The sequence below is a fragment of the Oryctolagus cuniculus genome, chromosome 2 (assembly GCF_964237555.1).
Source record: "Oryctolagus cuniculus chromosome 2, mOryCun1.1, whole genome shotgun sequence".
Lineage (NCBI taxonomy): Eukaryota > Metazoa > Chordata > Mammalia > Lagomorpha > Leporidae > Oryctolagus > Oryctolagus cuniculus.
This window is the reverse complement of record NC_091433.1, coordinates 132669115-132688901: the sequence shown is the minus strand read 5'-3', so window position 1 is coordinate 132688901 and position 19787 is coordinate 132669115. Positions and strand designations below refer to the sequence as shown.

Here is a 19787-nt window from a genome sequence, read left to right as displayed (position 1 = left end):
GGGCCTCGGCTCTGTGTGCCTCTCACTGTGTGGGAGAGGCCTGGGAAGTCGTTAGTGTGCAGAGGGTTATGCTGCTCCAGGCTGGGTGGAGAGGGGGTCCGGTCACAGCCCAGCTCTGCAGAGAACATGTGGCTTCCTCTGGACTTGGAGATACGAGTGGCCTTAGATTAGGAAGAAAGGAGAGGAACGGGAATGGTGTGCCCAGGAGGTAGAGCAGCCTGAACAAAGGTGCTGAGGATGGGAAGGGGAGTGCGATGGGAAGCCTGGCCTGAGTGAGAAGGCACAGGGAAGGAGAGTTCTGGAAAACAAGAGCCTCCCCAGTCCAGCCTCCAGCTCCTCTCCTGCAGCACCAGGTGCAGGCAGGGGCCCAGCAGTTATGACGGCTTGAGACACCCACATCCCGTATCAGTCCCTCTGTTTGGGTCCTGACTCTGCTTCTGAGCCAGCTCTCCACTGTTGCACACCCTGGGAAGCAGCAAGTGATGACTCAAGTGCCTGGGCCCCTGCTACCCTCATGGGAGACCTGGATGGAGTTCCAACCTCCTGGCTTTAGGCTGACCTAGACCTGACTGTTGTAGGCATTTGAGGAGTGAACCAGCAGAGGAAAGATCTGTGTCTGTGTCTCTGTCCATATTTCTGTCTCTCAAATAGATGACAGGTAGACAGATATAGCTAAACAGACAACAGATAGATGATAGACAGATGATGGATGATAGAGGAGATTAAAATTTGGAGGGGATGCTTCCTGAGGGCCAGGTTCTTCCGGGCATCCCCTGTGTCCCTTCTCCCACCCGAGCTATGCAGATATTTGGGGAGTGAACGAGCAGATGGAAGGTCTCTGTCTGTATCTGTCTCTCAAATAAGTAACTTTTAAAAATTAAAAAGGGCCGACGCCACGGCTCACTAGGCTAATCCTCTGCCTGCAGCGCCGGCACACTGGGTTCTAGTCCCGGTCGGGGCGCCGGATTCTGTCCCGGTTGCCCCTCTTCCAGGCCAACTCTCTGCTGTGGCCAGGGAGCGCAGTGGAGGATGGCCCAAGTACCTGGGCCCTGCACCTGCATAGGAGACCAGGAGAAGTACCTGGCTCCTGGCTTCAGATCAGCGCAGTGCGCCGGCCACAGAAGCCATTGTGGGGTGAACCAATGGAAAAAGGAAGACCTTTCTCTCTGTCTCTCTCTCAATGTCCACTCTGCCTGTCAAAAAAAAAAAAAAAAATTAAAAAGGAAAGTAGGATTGTGGTTGCCAGAGATGGGGGCTGGGGAGTTAACAGGTGCAGACTACTGAGGAAGTTCTGGAGATGATGTTGGTGATGGCTACACAATTTGTGAATGTACTTAGGGATACCGAAGTGCACCCTCAGAAATGGCTACAGTGATAAATTCTGTGTTATGTATATTTCCCCACAATTAGAAAATAAGCCAAAAACAAACCCAAAGCCTGCTGCGTGGGACTCAGGGTCCCCAGGGCTGCCGGAGAGGAGCTCATTATCAGCTGCAGAGCGCTGCACCCGGGACCCTGCTCACACACAAACGCGGCTCTGTAGAATCCTCACAAGGGCGGGTGTGAGGGATCTGTCCTCACCTGGAACAGTCCCCTTCTACCTGTTGTCAATTTTGAGCACAACAGATAAAATTTGGTTTGAAACAAAGACCACCCTGGGTTCTAAACATTGTTTTCCTAAACCACTGCAGCCGTCTTCTGTGATGATTGCTGAAAGAGAAGGGAGTCCGCCAGTAGGACCAGGTGGCTCCCCCCGCTGGAGGGGTCTGCGGCAGCCTCCCGCCCTGGCCCTGCTGCAGTTCCATGGTTCCATCTCATCCTGGAGGGCAGGGTCAGCTCCCAGCTGAGTCAGCTCCGGCGAAGCCCAGGGTGGGGTACAGCTACGGCACCTGATTTGGGCACTGGAAATCTTGGCTCCGAGTCTTGGCTTGGTCCTTTATGCGACACTTAAGGTCCCAGCCTGTTTTCCTAGCTGTAAAAGGGGGATGACCCTGTCACCAGCCACGGCCCTGGGTAGGACAAGTCACTGTGTCACACTGCAGCACAGAGGATGCCGGCGCGTGTACACCACCCAGGGGGCTTTCTGTTCGGCCCGAGACCCAGTATTAGGGGGCTGCGAGCACCAGCTGTGCCAGGAGGCCCCAGTGCTGGGCCCTGCCTCCTGGGACCTGCCTGGCCGGCTAGGCCAGTCCTAATATTCCCTTGGGGCATGGAGGGGGCGCCCTGTGCAGCCGCCCCCAGAGCAAACAGCCAGGAAAGCACAGGACCAACAAAACACCGCATGCCTCGGAGTCGCGTCACAGTTTCAGGAGCTGCTTTCCAAGACGCCAGCTGGCCCACTGCCCCAGAGGACTTCCAGGCTGACCCTGTTCGGGTGCCAGCACCACGTCCCACGAAGTCCCCTACCCAGCCCCAAGGTGACAGGCCTGTGCCTTTCTATCCAGGGTGGTGACTTCTTGAAGGCAGGGATGCCCGCCCCAACTCATCTCTGCCCCCCCAGCACAGACAGCCTCCTCACTGCGTGGTGAGTCACTGATGATGCTGGTGACAATGACAGTCACAGCAGCTATCCAGCACACAGCCTTGCCCTGGGTGTAGCCCAGTCCAAGCACCTTGATTTAACTCCTTTAAACCACCCCCAAATCCTCACAGGTGTGCATTGTTCCATGCCCTCCTTTTTTTTTTTTCTTACTATTTATTTATTTATTTGAAAGGTGGAGTTACAGAGAGAAAGGGAGAGACACACAGAGAGATCCTGCATCCACTGGTTTGCTCCCCAAATAGCAGCAACAGCCGGAGCTGAGCTGGTCCAAAGCCAGGATCCAGAAGCTTCTTCTAGGTCTCCCACATGGGTTCAGGAGCCCAAGTACTTGGGCTATCTTCTGCTGCTTTCCCAGGCAATAGCAGAGAGCTGGATAGGAAGAGGAACAGCTGGGACTTGAACTGACATCCATATAGGATGCTGGCACCTGAGGAGCAGGGAGTGGACAAGCCTGCAGCCCCCTCCCCTGTCCTGGACCCTTGCTCCGTGAGTGGCTGGCTGTCCCTAGCCTCCCACTCTGGGTCCACATGGAGCCTTGCAAAGCCAGCCTCCCCTAACCCGTAGGCCCCCATTACCCACTCAGAGGATTAATTTTAGTGAATTCAAGTATTAAATATTACATCCCTCTTTGTAAAACTTTCTCCTTCTATCCCCACTCTGACAAAATTATTTTGAATCCTGACTCTGTAACCCCACAGCTATTTACTGTCCCTCCCAGGGCTGGGCCATCTGTAGCCCGCAGAAGCCTCCCTGCAGGGTGTTTCTTGAAAAAAATAAACCAACTGCTGGGCGGCACGGTTTCTGGTTCCCTCGTCTATGTTTAAATCTGGACTAACGCATGGAGTTGTGTCTGGATAGGCCACCTCTCCCCAGAAAGACTGCTTCCAAGGCTCTGGGCCCTTGGGGGATATGACAAGTGGGGTCTTGCTCTGGGAAGGAGTTGGGGGGCTCCACTAACATTCATTTCACTCTTTAAGATATGTATGCCTCTTCATTTTATTTGAAAGGCAGAGAATGAGAGCAAGAGTGAGAGATCTGCCATCTGTGGCTCACTCTTCAAATACCCACAACGGGAGGGACCCAGCCAGGCTGAAGCCAGGAACTCCATCCACACCTCCCACATGGGTGGCAAGGACCCAAGTACTTGAGCCATCAACGGCTGCCTTGTAGGGTGTGCATGAGCAGACACTGGAATCAGCAGCAGAGCCGGCACTTGAACCCAGGCACTTGGATAAAGGATGCAGGCATCGCAGGTGGCGTCATCTCCGCTGAGGCAAAGCCCCCGCCTCCCTCCGGCCCCTGAATTTCACCTTAGTGATTTTCATGTCGTGCTCTGTTCTCAAGGGCAGTTGAGGTGGAAACAAGATGGGACTCGGGAACTTCTTCCTTCTCGATGATGTTAATGCTTCGCAGCTCCCCCAGCACAGGACAGCCACGCCGTGCCCCTCCTCTTTCTCCAAAGAGACAGGGAAGGAAGCAGAGGAACCACCTTGGAGCCAACCAGGATTCCTTGACAATCCCTGCCGATTCTGGGCATCCTGACATCTCACAATGAATGCATTCTGCAAACGAGAGAAATGAGAGACTTGGTGGGACCTGAGCTCAGGTGGCTGATATGACTGCTGCCTGCCCCTTTTGCTTTCTAAGATTTATTTTATTTCTTTGAATGGCAGAGTGACAGAAAGGGAGAGACAGAGACTGTTCATCTGCTGGATCACTTCCAAATGACCATAGGGGCTGGGCCAGCCTGAGGCCAGAAGCCTGGAATTCCATCCCAGTCTCCATGTGGGTGGCAGAGACCCAAGAAATAGGGCCATCATCGGCTGCCTTACTGTGTGCTTTAGCAGGGAGCTGGAGGGGAAGTGGAGCAGCCAGGACTTGAACCACCAATCACATGGGATGCCGTGTTGCAGGTGGTGGTTTAACCCACTGCGCTAGGACACTGGGCTGTGCTTGCTCCTTTTCTCCCTATGAATATCATTTGTGATTTCACCATCAGGATGTAATGCCCACCAGTTAGAGTACTTGCATTGCAGAGGCTTTTCTCCACCGAGTACACATTATTGCATTCCCACTGAAATGGGAATTCCGCAGGCAGTTTCTTGAGAGCACTCCTGAGATGCGCCCTGCCCCGTGTCCATGTCATGAGCGGCTTTGTGAGCCCTCTGTAGTCTCTCAGACTTGTGATGCTATGATCTGAGAGAACTGCATCTTAACCTCAGTATCTGCAGGGGGTCAGCTTCACACCCTCCATGGATACCAAATGGTACAGAATCACGTAACGTTTGCGTATAACCTACACACATCTTCCTGTATCCTTCAATTCATTCCAGATTACATCAGGTAATAAGGACAAGGGGTGGGGGGAGTCTGCTTGTGTTCAGGACAATTTTTTTTTTCCAAATTTTTTGATGGAGCTTGCTTGAACTTGCAGAAATGGAAGCTGTGGTGCAGAGGGCTGACTGTGTTGCTATGTATTGTTATCCCCCCATCGGAGGGAAGTTTCAGAGTGGGCATTTGGCAAACTGGCTGAACCTCTGCTTCCAATGCCCGAATCCCATGCTGCAGTGCCTGCGTTCAAGTCCTGGCTCAGCTCCCCATTCCAGCCTCCTACCATCGCACACCCTGGGAGGTAGCAGCAGACAGCTCAAATGGCTGGGTCCCTGCCACCCATGTGGGAGACTTGGATTAAGTCCCAGCTCCTGGCTTTGGACTGGCCCAGCCCTGGCCATTGTGAGCATCTGGGAAATAAACCACGGGACAGGAGATCTGTCTTCCTCTCTGTCTTTCAAACAAACAGAATAAAATTTCTCAAAAAGCAGCAGCAGAGTCCGGCGCTGTGGTGTCGTAGGTTAAGTCTCCACTTGTGGTGCCAGCATCCGATATGGGTGCTGGTTTGAGTTCTGGCTGCTCTACTTCCAATCTGCTCCCTGCTAACGTACCTGGGAAAGCAATAAAAGATGGCCCAAGTGCTTGGACCCCTGCACCCACGTGGGAGACCCAGAAGAAGCTCCTGGCTCCTGGCTTCAGACCGGCCCAGCACCAGCCATTGTGGCCATTTGGGGAGTGAACGAGCAGATGGATGGCTTCTCTCTGTGTCTGTAACTCTGCCTCTCAAATAAATAAATCTTAAAAAAAAAAAAATCAGCTTCACTATTTTGTAATCAAACAGCATGTGCAATCGGCAGTGTGCTGCTACAAGGCATGTGCAGTCATCTGCTGGAAAGACAGCCTCCTGGGCAGTCACAGATCCTCAGCCTGCTGCTCCCACCTCAGGCCGGCCTGCCTTTTCTCAGCGACACCTGGCTGTCCTGGCAGGCCCCCTCACTGATTGCAGCAGCCCTGAGGTCACCAGCGAGTCACAGGTGCAGATATGGGGAATGAGTAGCCAGAGAGCCTTGAGGGGACAGGCGAGTAAGGACACAAGGAGCCCGCCCGCCTCGTGTGAATGGGCTGCCCTCTCTTGGACAAAGAGGTGAAGAGGCTGGACTCTGGCTTCAAGCCCACTCCACACTACACCCCAAACCCAAACATCTGTCCCCTTGCACTCACCCCCACCCCCACCTGCCAGACCAGGACTGCCATCCCTAGGGACTGCGCAGCTGAGAGCCCTCTTCCACACCTGTCTCCAGGGCTCAGCAAGCTTGCAGCCTGAGGAGGAGTCACTCATGCACTCAAGCTGGACAACAAAGGAGCCCGCCAGTGACTGGGCTGTGAGGCACACTGGGCTGGGCGAGCATGGCTTGCCCAGCGCCTGAGGTCACCCCACGAGGGCTCTACACAGTCTGTGCACTCCCAGGCTCGGCAGCTTCTTTATGATCTGGATCATAGAGGGTCCCATGAGTGAGTTTTTCTGGAAAGTAAAAGCTCAATCGCCAAGGAACTGTTTCAACCATGCTGAAGGGAAATCTTGCTAAAAGTGGCCCACAATGCCCTTAATCCTTAAAAACAAACAAACAAACAAAACAAAACAAAACAAAAAACACAAGCAAACGAAAAACCTTGGGCTAGCACCATGGTGCAGCAGCAGATCAAGATGTGGCTTACAGCATCTATATCCATATTGGCCCCTGGTTCCAGTCCCAGCTGCTCTACTTCTGATCCAGCTCCCTGCTAATGTGCCTGGGAAAGCAGTAGAAGATGGCCCAAGTACCTGGGCCCCTGCACCCATGTGGGAGAGCCAGATGAAGCTCCTGGCTCCTGACCTCAGCCTGGCCCAGCTCTAGCCATTGCAGCCATTTTGGGAGTGAACCAGCGGATAAAAGCTCTGTCTCTGTAATTCCACATTTTCTTTAAAAAAAAAAAGTTAAAAATCAATAAACAAATCATCTCCTTTTCCCACTGAAGTGGTGGTCGTGGTTTCAAGCTCTCCCTAGGGAACCAGCAGGCAGTGCTGTGCTAGCTTGGTAGCCTTCCCTGCTCCCAGGCCTTATCTTCCCTCATACAGAGTGGGAAAGCAGAAGGCCACTCCTGCTAACACAGTGGTTGGGAAGTGGCAGTGGAGCTTGGTTGGAGGCAGGGATTTTGATGGAGCTGTGTGAGGGGCCTGTTTCCAGGACTGCCAGTTTGGAGCTAACATCCAAAGGGAGATGAGACTCTAAGACTCATGTGTGTCTTTATCCCCAGCAAGTGAATAATTCAAATGGGTGGCTTCCCCCTAGGAACAAGACATCTTTCATTACTTCTAGGGCACCTATGATTCTAGATACAAACGCTTCTAAAGGAGGCACTGGAATGACTCACACACTGTCTTAGCCAGTCTGAGGAGACAACCCCTTGGGGGTGCAGGGATGTGGGAAGTGGAGCCACGCCCCTCACCTGGGGAAGCTGCTGGAGAGGGTTTGGAAACCTTGTGACCCGAGTGGGAAGGAAACGACCACGGTGTTATTCAGTTTCAGAGGAGGAGAGTTTACTGCAAGTGCTCAGTAGCAGCTTTAGCAAGCTCTTTACGTCTGGGGAGCGTGGAGTGAGAAGCACACACAGCCCTTTGCACGAGGGCTACCTGTGAACTCCCCTCCCTCCATGCGGGCTCTACGACCAGGCCACACTGATGCCTCCCAGAACCACAGCACCTGGCCAAGCCTAGAGAAGTAAATACTAACTCATCACCTCCATCAGGAGCCCAAGAGAGAGGCCACATTGTCCCCCGTCCCCAGGCCCACCACTCTTCTTCCTGTACCCCAATCTGGCTCCTCCTCTACATGCTCCTACCCTGTGAGTCACCCTGTGCCCCTCCCTTGTCATGGTCACCACCTCTTGGTCACCTCACACTCCACCTCTGTCTGCCCAGCTTGGCATCTTCTCCAGCCCCGCCCAACTCGAGCCTGCCCTGCCCTGCCTCCTGCTGGCCTCCGTGCTTGCAGTCACGGCCACCTTCATCCCAGTGTTCTTCAACATGGATGAGCAATACCATGACCTGTGAAGGTGTCTGAAAACTGGCTCCTGACTCAGGGGCCCAGCTGGGTTGAGCGTGTGTATTTTGCGCAAGGGCCCCAGGTGATTCTGATGCATACTCTCAGTTAAGAACTCCTCCTCCTCCTCTTCCTCATGAGTAATAACAACAAAAACAACAATTAGCATTTTTTGTGCACTTACCTGCACTGTTCCGTGTAATCTGCATGACAGGCCTGTGAGGCAAGACCTAGCATCTGCTCCCATTTCACAGTTGTTGCAACCAAGGCACAGAAAGTCTCATGACTTGTACGGAGGAGGGCCAGAACACAATGCCAATCCCAACCCCTCAGCCCTCCACACCCCTTTATCACCTGACAGCTTTAGATAGTTCTAGAAAAAAAGTCAGTATGAGGACACCTGCAGTATCCCCTTCCCCATCCAACCTCCCACCATTAGCTTCTCCACTCTGAAAGAAACATCTTGATGGGGAGAGTAGTTCCACAGGGAGTATCTATGGGAAAATTCACTGACATGTATGCTCGGGAATTGGGACTTCATGATCCTTAGGTGTCAATAAGAAAGCTCCCGAAAAAAGCTCAGTTAAGGAAAAAAAGAAGGGGGACCAGCACTGTGGTGCAGCGGGTTAACACCCTGGCCTGAAGTGCTGGCATCCCATATGGGCACCGGTTTGAGTCCCGGCTGCTCCACTTCCGATCCATCTCTCTGCTGTAGCCTGGGAAAGCAGTAGAACATGGCCCAAATCCTTGGGCCCCTGTGCCCACATGGGAGACCTGGAAGAAGCTCCTGGGTCCTGGCTTCGGATCAGCACAGCTCCGGCCGTTGCAGCCAACTGGGGAGTGAACCAGTGGATGGAAGACCTTTCTCTCTCTCTCTCCCTCTCTCTCTCCCTCCCTCCCTCCTTTCTGTGTAACTCTAACTTTCAAATAAATACATAAATTTTTAAAAAAGAAAAAAAAGAAGGAACCCCAGCAAATGCAAAACAGGGGGAGACACACACCCACCAAAGAAACCAGGAAAAAGTCATCAAAATGCCAGCAGCTGTGAAGAGTTCTCTCTGGCAAGAACATGGATGAGACAGATTAAGAAACGATGCCCAGAGCTCACCCACAGGAGCCCAGGCTTGAGGGGGCACTGGCTGAAGGCAGGAGAACCCCAACACAGAGCCCTGGGGAAAGTCGAGGTGCAGGGTGGGTGCCATAGCAGCAGTAGCAACACAGGGACTCTGAGGGCCACAGATCTGTCTTAGGGCCAGAGGCTGAGGCTTTGCCACTGGAAGGGCAGTGACAGTGGGGAAGAAGGCCCAGCCCCACCCAGCCCAGTTCCTGGTTCATCTGATGTTTGCAGACACCAAGAGTCCACCAGGGACCCACAGTCCCAGCTCCCACTGAACAGTCCCCAGGAGTAGGGCTTGGCAAAATGATTTGGTAAAATGACTTAGAAGTCCACTCTTTTTTTTTTTTTTTTTGACAGGCAGAGTGGACAGTGAGAGAGAGAGACAGAGAGAAAGGTCTTCCTTTTCCATTGGTTTACTCACAATGGCCGCTGCGGCCAGCACACTGCGGCTGGCGCACCGCGCTGATCCAAAGCCAGGAGCCAGGTGCTTCTCCTGGTCTCCCATGCGGGTGCAGGGCCCAAGCACTTGGGCCATCCTCCACTGCACTCCTGGGCCACAGCAGAGAGCTGGCCTGGAAGAGGAACAACCAAAAAAGCATCCTGGGCAAAAAGTGTGAGGAAGTGCACCTGTCCCCGGCAAGTATTGAAGTCTAGAAAGACAGCTGGGTGACAGAGACGAGCTGATGTGGGAACGGAGTTCTACAGAGCAGGCCACGAGGCAGGGACACCTGGAAATGGGGCGGCCAGGAGAGAGACTGTAACCATGGGTGACTTCCGGAGAACGAAATTAACTCCTCCTGTTTCACAATTCACCAAAATACCACCTGTTCCTCAGACATTTAAACTTCAATGCAGAAAAACCTAGGACAGTGTTAAGGCACACTTTATGTGAATATATACTTCTGTAGCAGAAAGCACCCCTATGAGCCCAATAAAAGGACAGAAACTTGCCCATCCTAGAAATCCAACCAGGAGCCTCCTCTCAACCATCTCAAAGGGCATGATCCCAATCTGTGTCCCCTGCCCTGCGCTCTCTGCCTCCACCTGCCCACTCCTCATCCAGGTCAGCACCCCATGAATCATCCTGAGCCCTCCCACTGCCTCCCTCCCCTGCCAGGTCACCACCTCTCCAGCCCCACCTCTGCCTGGCAAGAGTTTGGAGAGCCTACATACGCTGCCTTGATTAGGAGCATTCTAGACTTAAAAAGCTTTTAAGAGATGGCAAAAATGCAAATGGCCATCTAGGATAAAATATTTCTTTTTTTTTTTTCTTTTTAGGATAAAATATTTCAAACACTAGCCTAAATACAGATCAAGCCCTCTTGTAAGTAAAAACACAACAGAAAGAACTCACTGTACTAAATAATTTTTGAAAACTGTACCAGTGCAATGGAAACAACTAGATAAAGCACAAAACTGGATAATTCATCCCAAGGGAATTACCAACAGGCCTGTCAAAGAGTCATAGTACTAAAATTATAAAAAGGAAAGCAAACTAAAACCACAATGAAAGACTCCTCCCTCTTTTTTTTGTTTTGTTTATCAAGTTTAAACAAATTTAATACCTAATATTGGGTAGGAAGTAGTGAGAGAGACACACTCACAGGACTGGTGGCAGGAGCCTACTCTGGTGCATGCTTTCTGGAAGGCGACTTGGTGATATGGATCAAAATCCTTGCAATCATGCTCATCCTTTGACCTAGCAATTCTACTGATATTGCGTGTTCTAAGGATAAAAATAAAAATGTGCTGAAGTCCGTATTATACATATGAGAAGGCTTCAAAAAGTTCCTGGAAAATGGAATGAAGAGAAGTTTATTTTGGTGCCAAAAAAAAAAAAACACATGAAAGCCATGCATAGTTTTTTCATACAATGCATTTTCCAGGAACTTTTTGAAAACCCCTCATATCAGGATTTCAAATTTTTTGCACGGGGGGCCAGTGCCATGGCTCACTTAGCTAATCCTCTGCCTGCAGTGCCGGCATCCCATATGGGTGCCGGGTTCTAGTCCTGGTTGCTCCTCTTCCAGTCCAGCTCTCTGCTGTGGCCCGGGAAGGCAGTGGAGGATGGCCCAAGTGCTTGGGTACCCACACCCGCATGAGAGACGAGGAGGAAGCATCTGGCTCCTGGCTTCGGCTCGGTGCAGTTCCAGCCATAGCAGCCATTTGGGGGGTGAACCAATGGAAGGAAGACCTTTCTCTCTGTCTCTCTCTCTCTCTCTAACTCTGTCAAATAAAAACAACAAAAAAATTTTTTTGCACCAAAAGAAATTTCTCTTTAAACTCCATTTTCTCAAGAACTTGTTGAAGCACCTCCCCACCAGCCACACACACACAGCCCCAGGGTGACACAACTGTTACCAATCTAAAGCGACAACCATGAAGGATGAATTACATCAGGGGAAGTGTATAGTACATAAGAAGTCGATTTACTGGCCAGGAAAAGTGTTCATAATTAGTTGCTAAGTATGACTCATTTATAATAAAATAATAAAATATCACGCACGCACGCACACACACACACACACCTAGGAAAAAAGATCATATAGGACAGAACCAAAATCCTAACACTCTGATTCTGGCCAATGTTATTAGCATGTCTTCTTTTCTTCTTTGGGTTTCCTGCCTCTTTCACAAGAAGCTCACTGTGTGTTCTGGCCACACCTCCCAGGAATGCAGGCCCCCACACCTGGCCAGTACACAGCTCCCTTTTGTTTTTTTCTTTTTTTTTTTTTTTTAAAGATTTATTTATGTGGTTGGTGCTGTGGCACAGTGGGTGAAGCCCTGGTCTGAAGTGCCAGCATCCCATATGGGCACCGGTTCTAGTCCTGGCTGCTCCTCTTCCGATCCGGCTCTCTACTATGGCCTGGGAAAGCAGAAGAAGATGGCCCAAGTCCTTGGGCCCCTGCACCCACATGGGAGACCTTGAAGAAGCTCCTGGCTCCTGCTTTCAGATTGGCACAGCTCCAGCCATTGTGAACATCTGGGGAGTGAACCAGCGGATGAAGACCTCTCTCTCTGTCTCAACCTTTCTCTGTAACTCTGCCTTTCAAGTAAAATAAATCTTTTTTTAAAACATTTATTTTATTTATTTGAAAGAGAGCTACAGAGGTGGAGGGAGAGAAGGAGGAGGGGGGGAGAGAGAGAGAGAGAGAGAGAGGTCTTCCATCTGCTGGTTCACTCCCCAGATGGCTGCAACGGTCAGAACTGCATTGATTTGAAGCCAGGAGCCAGGAGCTTCTTCCAGATCTCCCATGTGGGCACAGGGGCCCAAGGACTTGGGCCATCTTCTACTGCTTTCCCAGGCCATAGCAGAAGGCAGAAGAAGGCAGAAGAGCTGGATCAGAAGTGGAGCAGCTGGGACTTGAACCAGCACCCATATGGATGCCAACACTGCAGGTGGTGGCTTTACCCGGCTACGCCACAGCGTTAGCCCCACAACTCCCAGTCAGCTGGAGTACTCCCACCTTGCCTAAGGGGCAGAGGGGATTTCTCTTGGGGTGCTGTCTAACTTTTCAGGCTTCATCTTGTCTCCTCGGTTCACCAGACCTCGGGCAAGGCTCATATTTCTCCTGGGCCCGTCAGTGCCCAGCTCATCACAACTTCTCAGCACATACTCATCGCCCAGGAAAGACGCATCACTTCTGCACCCAGGCCCCTGTGGGTTGGCCAGGCCAGGGCTGGTCGGCCCCACAGGTGTGGCATTCAAGCCCAGTTCTCGGCCAGGCTTGAGGCTCTGTGTTGTGGGCCACCTGTCACTCTAGTTCTATGATGAGGCCCATTGTCGCTGCTAATTATGGGTGAGTGATGGGGCTGTCTGTTTAAAGCATAGGTTACTGTCCCACACCCAGAGCCAAAGCCAATCCGATGGCATCCTATAATTAATGAGCCATTAAGTGTTTCCGCCTTGCCGCTAGTGCAGATTTGGCTTTGATCCAAACATACCACTTCCCACTGCTGCAGCTATACCCTGTGAACACCCTCACGTCTTAACTGGGGGAGGCCCCCTCCAAACTGTGGGCCCACTCAGAGCAGCCTGTGGCCCAGTGGCCTCAGTGCAGATTCAGCAGCCCGCCCTGGCCTCTGCGGTGATGAAGTCTGCTCTCAAGTCTGTGCAAATCTACTACCCAAACAGCTCAGCTGTTCACAGGGGACACAGTCTGTCCTTTTACAGCCAAGGTATCTCAGCCTGGGCACTACTGACACTCTACTAAGTCTCTGCTGCGGGGCTGAGCTGTGTACTGCATGATGTCTATCAGCATGCTTGGCAAGGAGTGTGAGCAAGCCTGCATACACACACACACACACCCCAGCTGTGACAACCAAAAGTATCTCAGACATCACCAAATGTCCCCTGCTGAGAGCTGCAAGAGCAAAATTGCCCATCTGAGAACCACTGATAATAGTCCCATAAGTACCACAGCTGTGGGGCGGGCACCCAACCTAGCAGTTAAGACCCTGGTTAAGAAGTCCATGTCCCATACTGGAGTGGCTGAGTTCAATGCCTGCCCCTAGTTCCTGACTTTAGCCTCCTGCTAACAGACTGGGGGATGGAGGTAGATTGGAGAAGCAGTGGTGATGGCTTTATTGATTAGTTTCCTGTCACCATACAGAGATCTAGTTTGAGATTTTTTAAAGATTGATTTATGGGGCCAGTGCTGTGGTGTAGTGGGTAAAGCCACCACTTGTAGTGCTGGCATCCCATATGGGCACCAGTTTCAGTCCCGGCTGCTCCATTTCAGATCCATCTATGCCCTGGGAAAGCAGTAGAAGATGGCTCAAGTCCTGAGGCCCCTGCACCCGCATGGGAAGACCTAGAAGAAGCTCCTGGCTCCTGGCTCTGGCTATTACGGCCATTTGGGGAGTGAACCAGCAGATGGAAGACTCTCTCTCTCTCTGCCTTTCTGTAAATCTGCCTTTCAAATAAATAAATAAATATTTTTTTAATAAAAAAGACTATTTATTTGAAAGCCAGAGTTACAGAGAGAAAGGGAGAGATAGAGCTAGGGACAGAGAGAAGAGAGATCTTCCATCCGCTGGTTCACTCCCCAAGTGGCAGCAACAACCAGGGCTGGGCCAGGCCAAAGAAAGGAGCTTCATCTGGGTCTCCCATGTGGGTGCAGGGGCTGAAGCAATTGGGCCATCTTCTGCTGCTTTTCCAGGCACATTAGCAGGGAGCTGGATTGTAAATGGAGCAGCCATATGGGATGCTGGAGCTGCAGATGGTGGTTTAACCCACTATGCCACAGTGCTGGCCCCTGGATTGAGTTCTTAGCAACCAGGTCCCAGCTTCAGTCTAGCCCAGCCACAGCTACTGTGGGCATTTGGGGAGTGGACCAGAAGATAGACTATCTTTAAAAAAAAAAAAAAAAAAGAAAGAAAGAAAGAAAAAAGAAAAAAGATTGATTTATTTGAAAACCAGAATCACAGAGAGACAGAAAAAAAGATCTTCTGTCTACTGGTTCACTTCCCAGATGGCCACAATAGCCAGAGCTGAGCCAAACTGAAGCCAGGAGCCAGAACCTTCATCTAGTTCTCTCACATGGGTGGCAGGGGTGCAAACACTTGGACCATCTTTTTTTTTTTTAAACTTTTATTTAATGAATATAAATTTCCAAAGTACGATTTATGGATTACAATGGCTTCCCCCCAATACTGTCCCTCCCACCCACAACCCTCCCCTTTCCCACTCCCTCTCCCCTTCCATTCACATCAAGATTCATTTTCGATTATCTTAATATACAGAAGATCAGCTTAGTATACATTAAGTAAGGATTTCAACAGTTTGCTCCCACACAGAAACATAAAGTGAAAAATAATAGATGATTTTTTTTAAATGATGATGAAATCAGATCAGACCTATTGTCATGTTTAATCCCAGTGAGAGTCAAGTTGGGAGTTGATAATTTCTTTCTTTTTTTTTTTTTTTTTTTACAGAGGATCAGTTTACTATGCATTAAGTAAAGATTTCAACAGTTTGCACCCCCATAGAAACACACAGTGAAATATATTGTTTGAGTACTCGTTATAGCATTAAATCTTAATGCACAGCACATTAAGGACAGAGATCCTACATGAGGAGTAAGTGCACAGTGACTCCTGTTGTTGACTTTACCAATTGACACTCCTGTCTATGGCATCAGTAATCTCCCTATGCTCCAGTCCTGAGTTTCCAAGGCTATGGAAGCCCTCTGAGTTCTCCGATTCTTGTCTTGTTTAGACAAGGTCATAGTCAAAGTGGAGGTTCTCTCCTCCCTTCAGAGAAAGGTACCTCCTTCTTTGAAGACCTGTTCTTTCCACTGGGATCTCACTCACAGAGATCTTTTGCCAGAGTGTCTTGGCTTTCCATGCCTGAAATACTCTCATGGGCTTTTCAGCCAGATCTGAATGCCTTTAGGGCTGATTCTGAGGCCAGAGTGCTATTTAGGACATCTGCCATTCTATGAGTCTGCTGAGTATCTCACTTCCCATGTTGGATCACTCTCCCCTTTATTTATTCTATCGGTTAGTGTTAGCAGGTACTAGACATGTTTATGTGCTCCCTTTGACTCTTAGTCCTTTCATTATGATCAATTGTGAACTGAAATTGATCACTTGGAATAGTGAGATGGCATTGGTACATGCCACCTTGATGGGATTGAATTGGAATCCCCTGGTATGTTTCTAACTCTACCATTTGGGGCAAGTCAGCTTGAGCATGTCCCAAATTATACATCTCTTCCCTCTCTTATTCCCACTCTTATGTTTAACAGGGATCACATTTCAGTTAATTTTCAACACTTAAGAATAACTGTGTATTAATTACAGAATTAAACCAGTCATATTAAGTAGAACAGACAAAAAAACTACTAAGAGGGATAACGTATTAAGTTGTTCATTAACAGTCAGGGCTATGCTGATCAAGTCACCGTTTCCCATACTTGGGCCATCTTTTGATGCTTTTCTCAGGCCATCAGCATGGAGTTGGATAAGTGAAGCAGCCAGAACTCAAACTAGATACCAGTTACCAGATCCCAGATGGAAGATCTTTTGCTCTGTGTCTCCTCCTCTGTCACTCTGCTTTTCAAATAAATCTAAAAAAAAAAAAAAAAAAAAAAAAATCCACAGAGAAGCCAGGCCTCGCACTCTGACTTCTCACCCCACTGCAAGTCTGGCAGGGACCAGGGCTGGGCGGTCGCAGGATGGGGCCCCTCGTGGCTATAGGTAGGGATGGAATGTGGGGAAGGCAAGGAGCCAATTCAGGTTCTCTCTGGAGCTGCCACTTCTCCTCTTGCAGACAGAATAGGTTAAGAGGCCTATGTGGCTTCTAATTGGGAGGGACCCTCCCCTTGGGGGAACAAAGAGGAGCAGAGAAGAGGAAGCTGGGGGAGGACTTCTCCAGCAGCCTTTGGACATGGCTTTAGAGGGCACGAAAAGGGTTTCCAAGGACCCTGGGAGCCCAGAGGGAAGAAGGCAGGATAGGGTTCTGAGTTGAAGCCCTGACCAAGCAGGAGGACACAACTTCCTCAAAAGGGCTCCTGGGGGCCGCACTGTGGTGTAGTAGGTAAAGCCACCACCTGCAGTGCCAGTATTGCATATGAGCGTTGGTTCGAGTCTCGGCTGCTCCACTTTCAAACCAGCTCTGTTATGGCCTGGGAAAGCAGTGGAAGATGGCCCAAGTCCTTGGGCCCCTGCACCCACGTGGGAAACCCGGAAGAACCTCCTGGCTCCTGGCTTCAGAGCCACTGTGGCCATCTCAGGAGTGAACCAGCGGATAAAAGACCCCTTTCTCTCTCTCTCTCTCTCTCTCTCTCTCTCTCTCTCTCTCTGACTCTCTGTAACTCTGCCTTTCAAACAAATAAATATTAAAATGAAACTACATACTTCCCATACTTCTTTAAAAAAAAAAATAAGAAGGGCTCCTTGACACAAAATAGCAGGAAAGAAATGGGTTCTGGGCGGCCGGCGCCGTGGCTCACTAGGCTAATCCTCCGCCTAGCGGCGCCGGCACACCGGGTTCTAGTCCCGGTCGGGGCGCCGGATTCTGTCCCGGTTGCCCCTCTTCCAGGCCAGCCCTCTGCTGTGGCCAGGGAGTGCAGTGGAGGATGGCCCAGGTGCTTGGGCCATGCACCCCATGGGAGACCAGGAAAGGCACCTGGCTCCTGGCTCCTGCCATCGGATCAGCGCGGTGCGCCGGCTGCAGCGCGCCGGCCGCGGCGGCCATTGGAGGGTGAACCAACGGCAAAGGAAGACCTTTCTCTCTGTCTCTCTCTCTCACTGTTCACTCTGCCTGTCCAAAAAAAAAGAAATGGGCTCTGGGCTTGCTTATGAAAAACACAGTGTGGGGCCGGTCCTGTGGCACAGCAGATAAAGCTGCTGGCTTGCAGAGCTGGCATCCCATGAGTGCTGGTTTGAGCCCAGGCTGTTCCATTTCTGATCCAGCTCTCTGCTATGGCCTGGGAAAGCAATAGAAGATGGCCCAAGCACTTGGGAGACCCAGAGGAGGCTCCTTGGCTCCTGGCTTCGGATAGGCCCAGCTACAGGTGTTGCAACCATTTGGGGAGTGAACCAGCAGATGGAAGACCTCTCTCTGCCTTTGCGTAACTGTCTTCCAAATAAATAAATAGAAGGAAGGGAAGAAGGGAAGAAGGGAAGAAGGGAAGAAGGGAAGGAGGGAGGGAGGGAGGGAGGGAGGGAGGGAGGGAGGGAGGGAAGGAGGAAGGAAAAAGAAAGAGAGAGAGAGAGAGGGCACAGTGCATCACTCTTTCCATAAATAACATCCTGATCTGTCAGCAATGTCAAAGTGTAAAAGTTCCTATCTTGACCCAGCAGGTGCACAGCAGCAGGTATACTTTATGGAACAACCAGCAGAAGTGCCTGAAGTCTCCAAAGGGCTATGCATGGAACCCATGCTTGAGACAGATTGCCTTGGCTCAAATCCCAGATCCAGCACCAACTAGATATGTGAACTTGCAGAAATTATTATGGACCTCTCTGTGATTCATTTGTTCATGAAGTAGGAGCAATAAGAGGGCCAATAACACTGGACTGTTATCACCTGCCATCAACAGTGTCTGTGGCCAATACATGCTAAGTATTCCTTCTTATTGTTTTGATACATAATCATTGTACATATTTATAGTGCACATCATGTTTTAATGCATGTACACTCTAACAATTCTCATGTCCACTGTGCACTTAATTTGTAATAGCCAGAAATCTGGATACTTAAATGCCAATCAACTGATCAACTACACGGGACACATCCATTCTATGGAACACTGGGAAGCCACTGAAAGAAATGAAGGAGAATATTTAACAGTTAAGCAATAGGGGCCAGCGCTGTGGCACAGTGGGCAAAGCCACACCGGTATCCCATGTGGGCTTCGGTTTGAGTCCTAGCTGTTCCACTTCCAATCCAGCTCTCTGCTAATGCTCTTAGGAAGACAGTGGAAGATGGCCCAAGTGCTTGGGCCCCTACACCTGCTATGGGATACCTAGAAGCAGCTTTTGGCTCCTGGCTTCAAATCAGCCCAGCTCTGTCTATTATGGCCATTTGGGGAGTGAACCAGCAGATGGAAGATTTCTCTCTCTCTCTCTCTCTCTGTAACTCTGCCTTTCAAATAAATAAATAAATCTTTTTAAAAACAATAGTCATAAATAAGGCCGGCGCCATGGCTCACTAGGCTAATCCTCCACCTAGAGGGGCCAGCACACCGGGTTCTAGTCCCGGTCAGGGCACTGGATTCTGTCCCGGTTGCCCCCCTTCCAGGCCAGCTCTCTGCTATGGCCAAGGAGTGCAGTGGAGGATGGCCCAAGTGCTTGGGCCCTATACCCGCATGGGATACCAGGAGAAGCACCTGCCTCCTGCCTTCGGATCAGCGCAGTGCGCCGGCTGCAGCGCGCCGGCCGCGGTGGCCATTAGAGGGCGAACCAACGGCAAAAGGAAGACCTTTCTCTCTGTCTCTCTCTCACTGTCCACTCTGTCAAAAAAAAGTCATAAACAAAAGTATACTATGTATAATAAATGATGGGAAAGTTTCTATTACATATAATAGAAAACATAAGTGCAGAAAAACATACATAGGTTGAACTTTTTTGTATATACAAAGAGCTAGGGGGAAAAAAAAAGAACCAGGGGCTAGTATTGTGGCTCAGGGGGTTATGCTGCTGCTTGAGACACTGGTATCCCATATCAGAGTGCTGCTTTGAGTCTTGGCTATTCCATTTCTGATTCAGCCTCCTGCAAAGGCACCTGGGAAAGCAGTGGAAGACAGCCCAAATACTTGATCCCCTGTCATCAAAGTGGGAGACCTGGATGGAATTCCTGGTTTCTGGCTTTGGCAACAGCCCTGGCCATTGCAGTCATTTGGGAGTGAAGCAGTGGATGGAAAACCTCTCTTTCTCTGTAACTCTTTCAAAATAAATAGATATTTTTTAAAAAATTGTTTTGAGTGGCAGAATACAAACACTGTAAGTCAGGGGAGTGAATCTCAGCTCACAAATCCAGGTGTGTAAGACAGAAAATACTAGTTACTGTAACTCAACTTAGTGTTGATGGCAAGCTTCCATGTGAAGATAGGAAACTTAATTTCAGGTGGGTCTGAAAGCCTCTGCTGCTCCACGCCTTTTGTGCACAGCTAGGAACCCTGTACCAAGTCCCTGTTTTCCCACCGCTTGGCTCAACCACATGCCTGCTGGGATAGATGGTGGGGTGGAACTCCAGATAGGGGAGCTA

General features: G+C 50.4%; 1 protein-coding gene across 6 annotated transcripts in view; it reads right to left on the bottom strand.

Moving 5' to 3' along the window:
- The window catches only part of LOC103347661 (uncharacterized), a 151485-nt gene that overhangs the window by 49456 nt on the left and 82242 nt on the right, over positions 1-19787 (bottom strand). For all 6 annotated transcript variants that reach the window (XR_011386554.1, XR_011386550.1, XM_070069016.1 and 3 more), the window contains one exon: positions 3853-4104. Coding sequence is in view for 4 of the 6 variants with exons in the window: in XM_070069016.1 (XP_069925117.1) it covers positions 3853-4104 (252 nt within the window). In the remaining 2 variants the exon portion in view is untranslated. The remainder of the gene's footprint in view (positions 1-3852; positions 4105-19787) is intronic.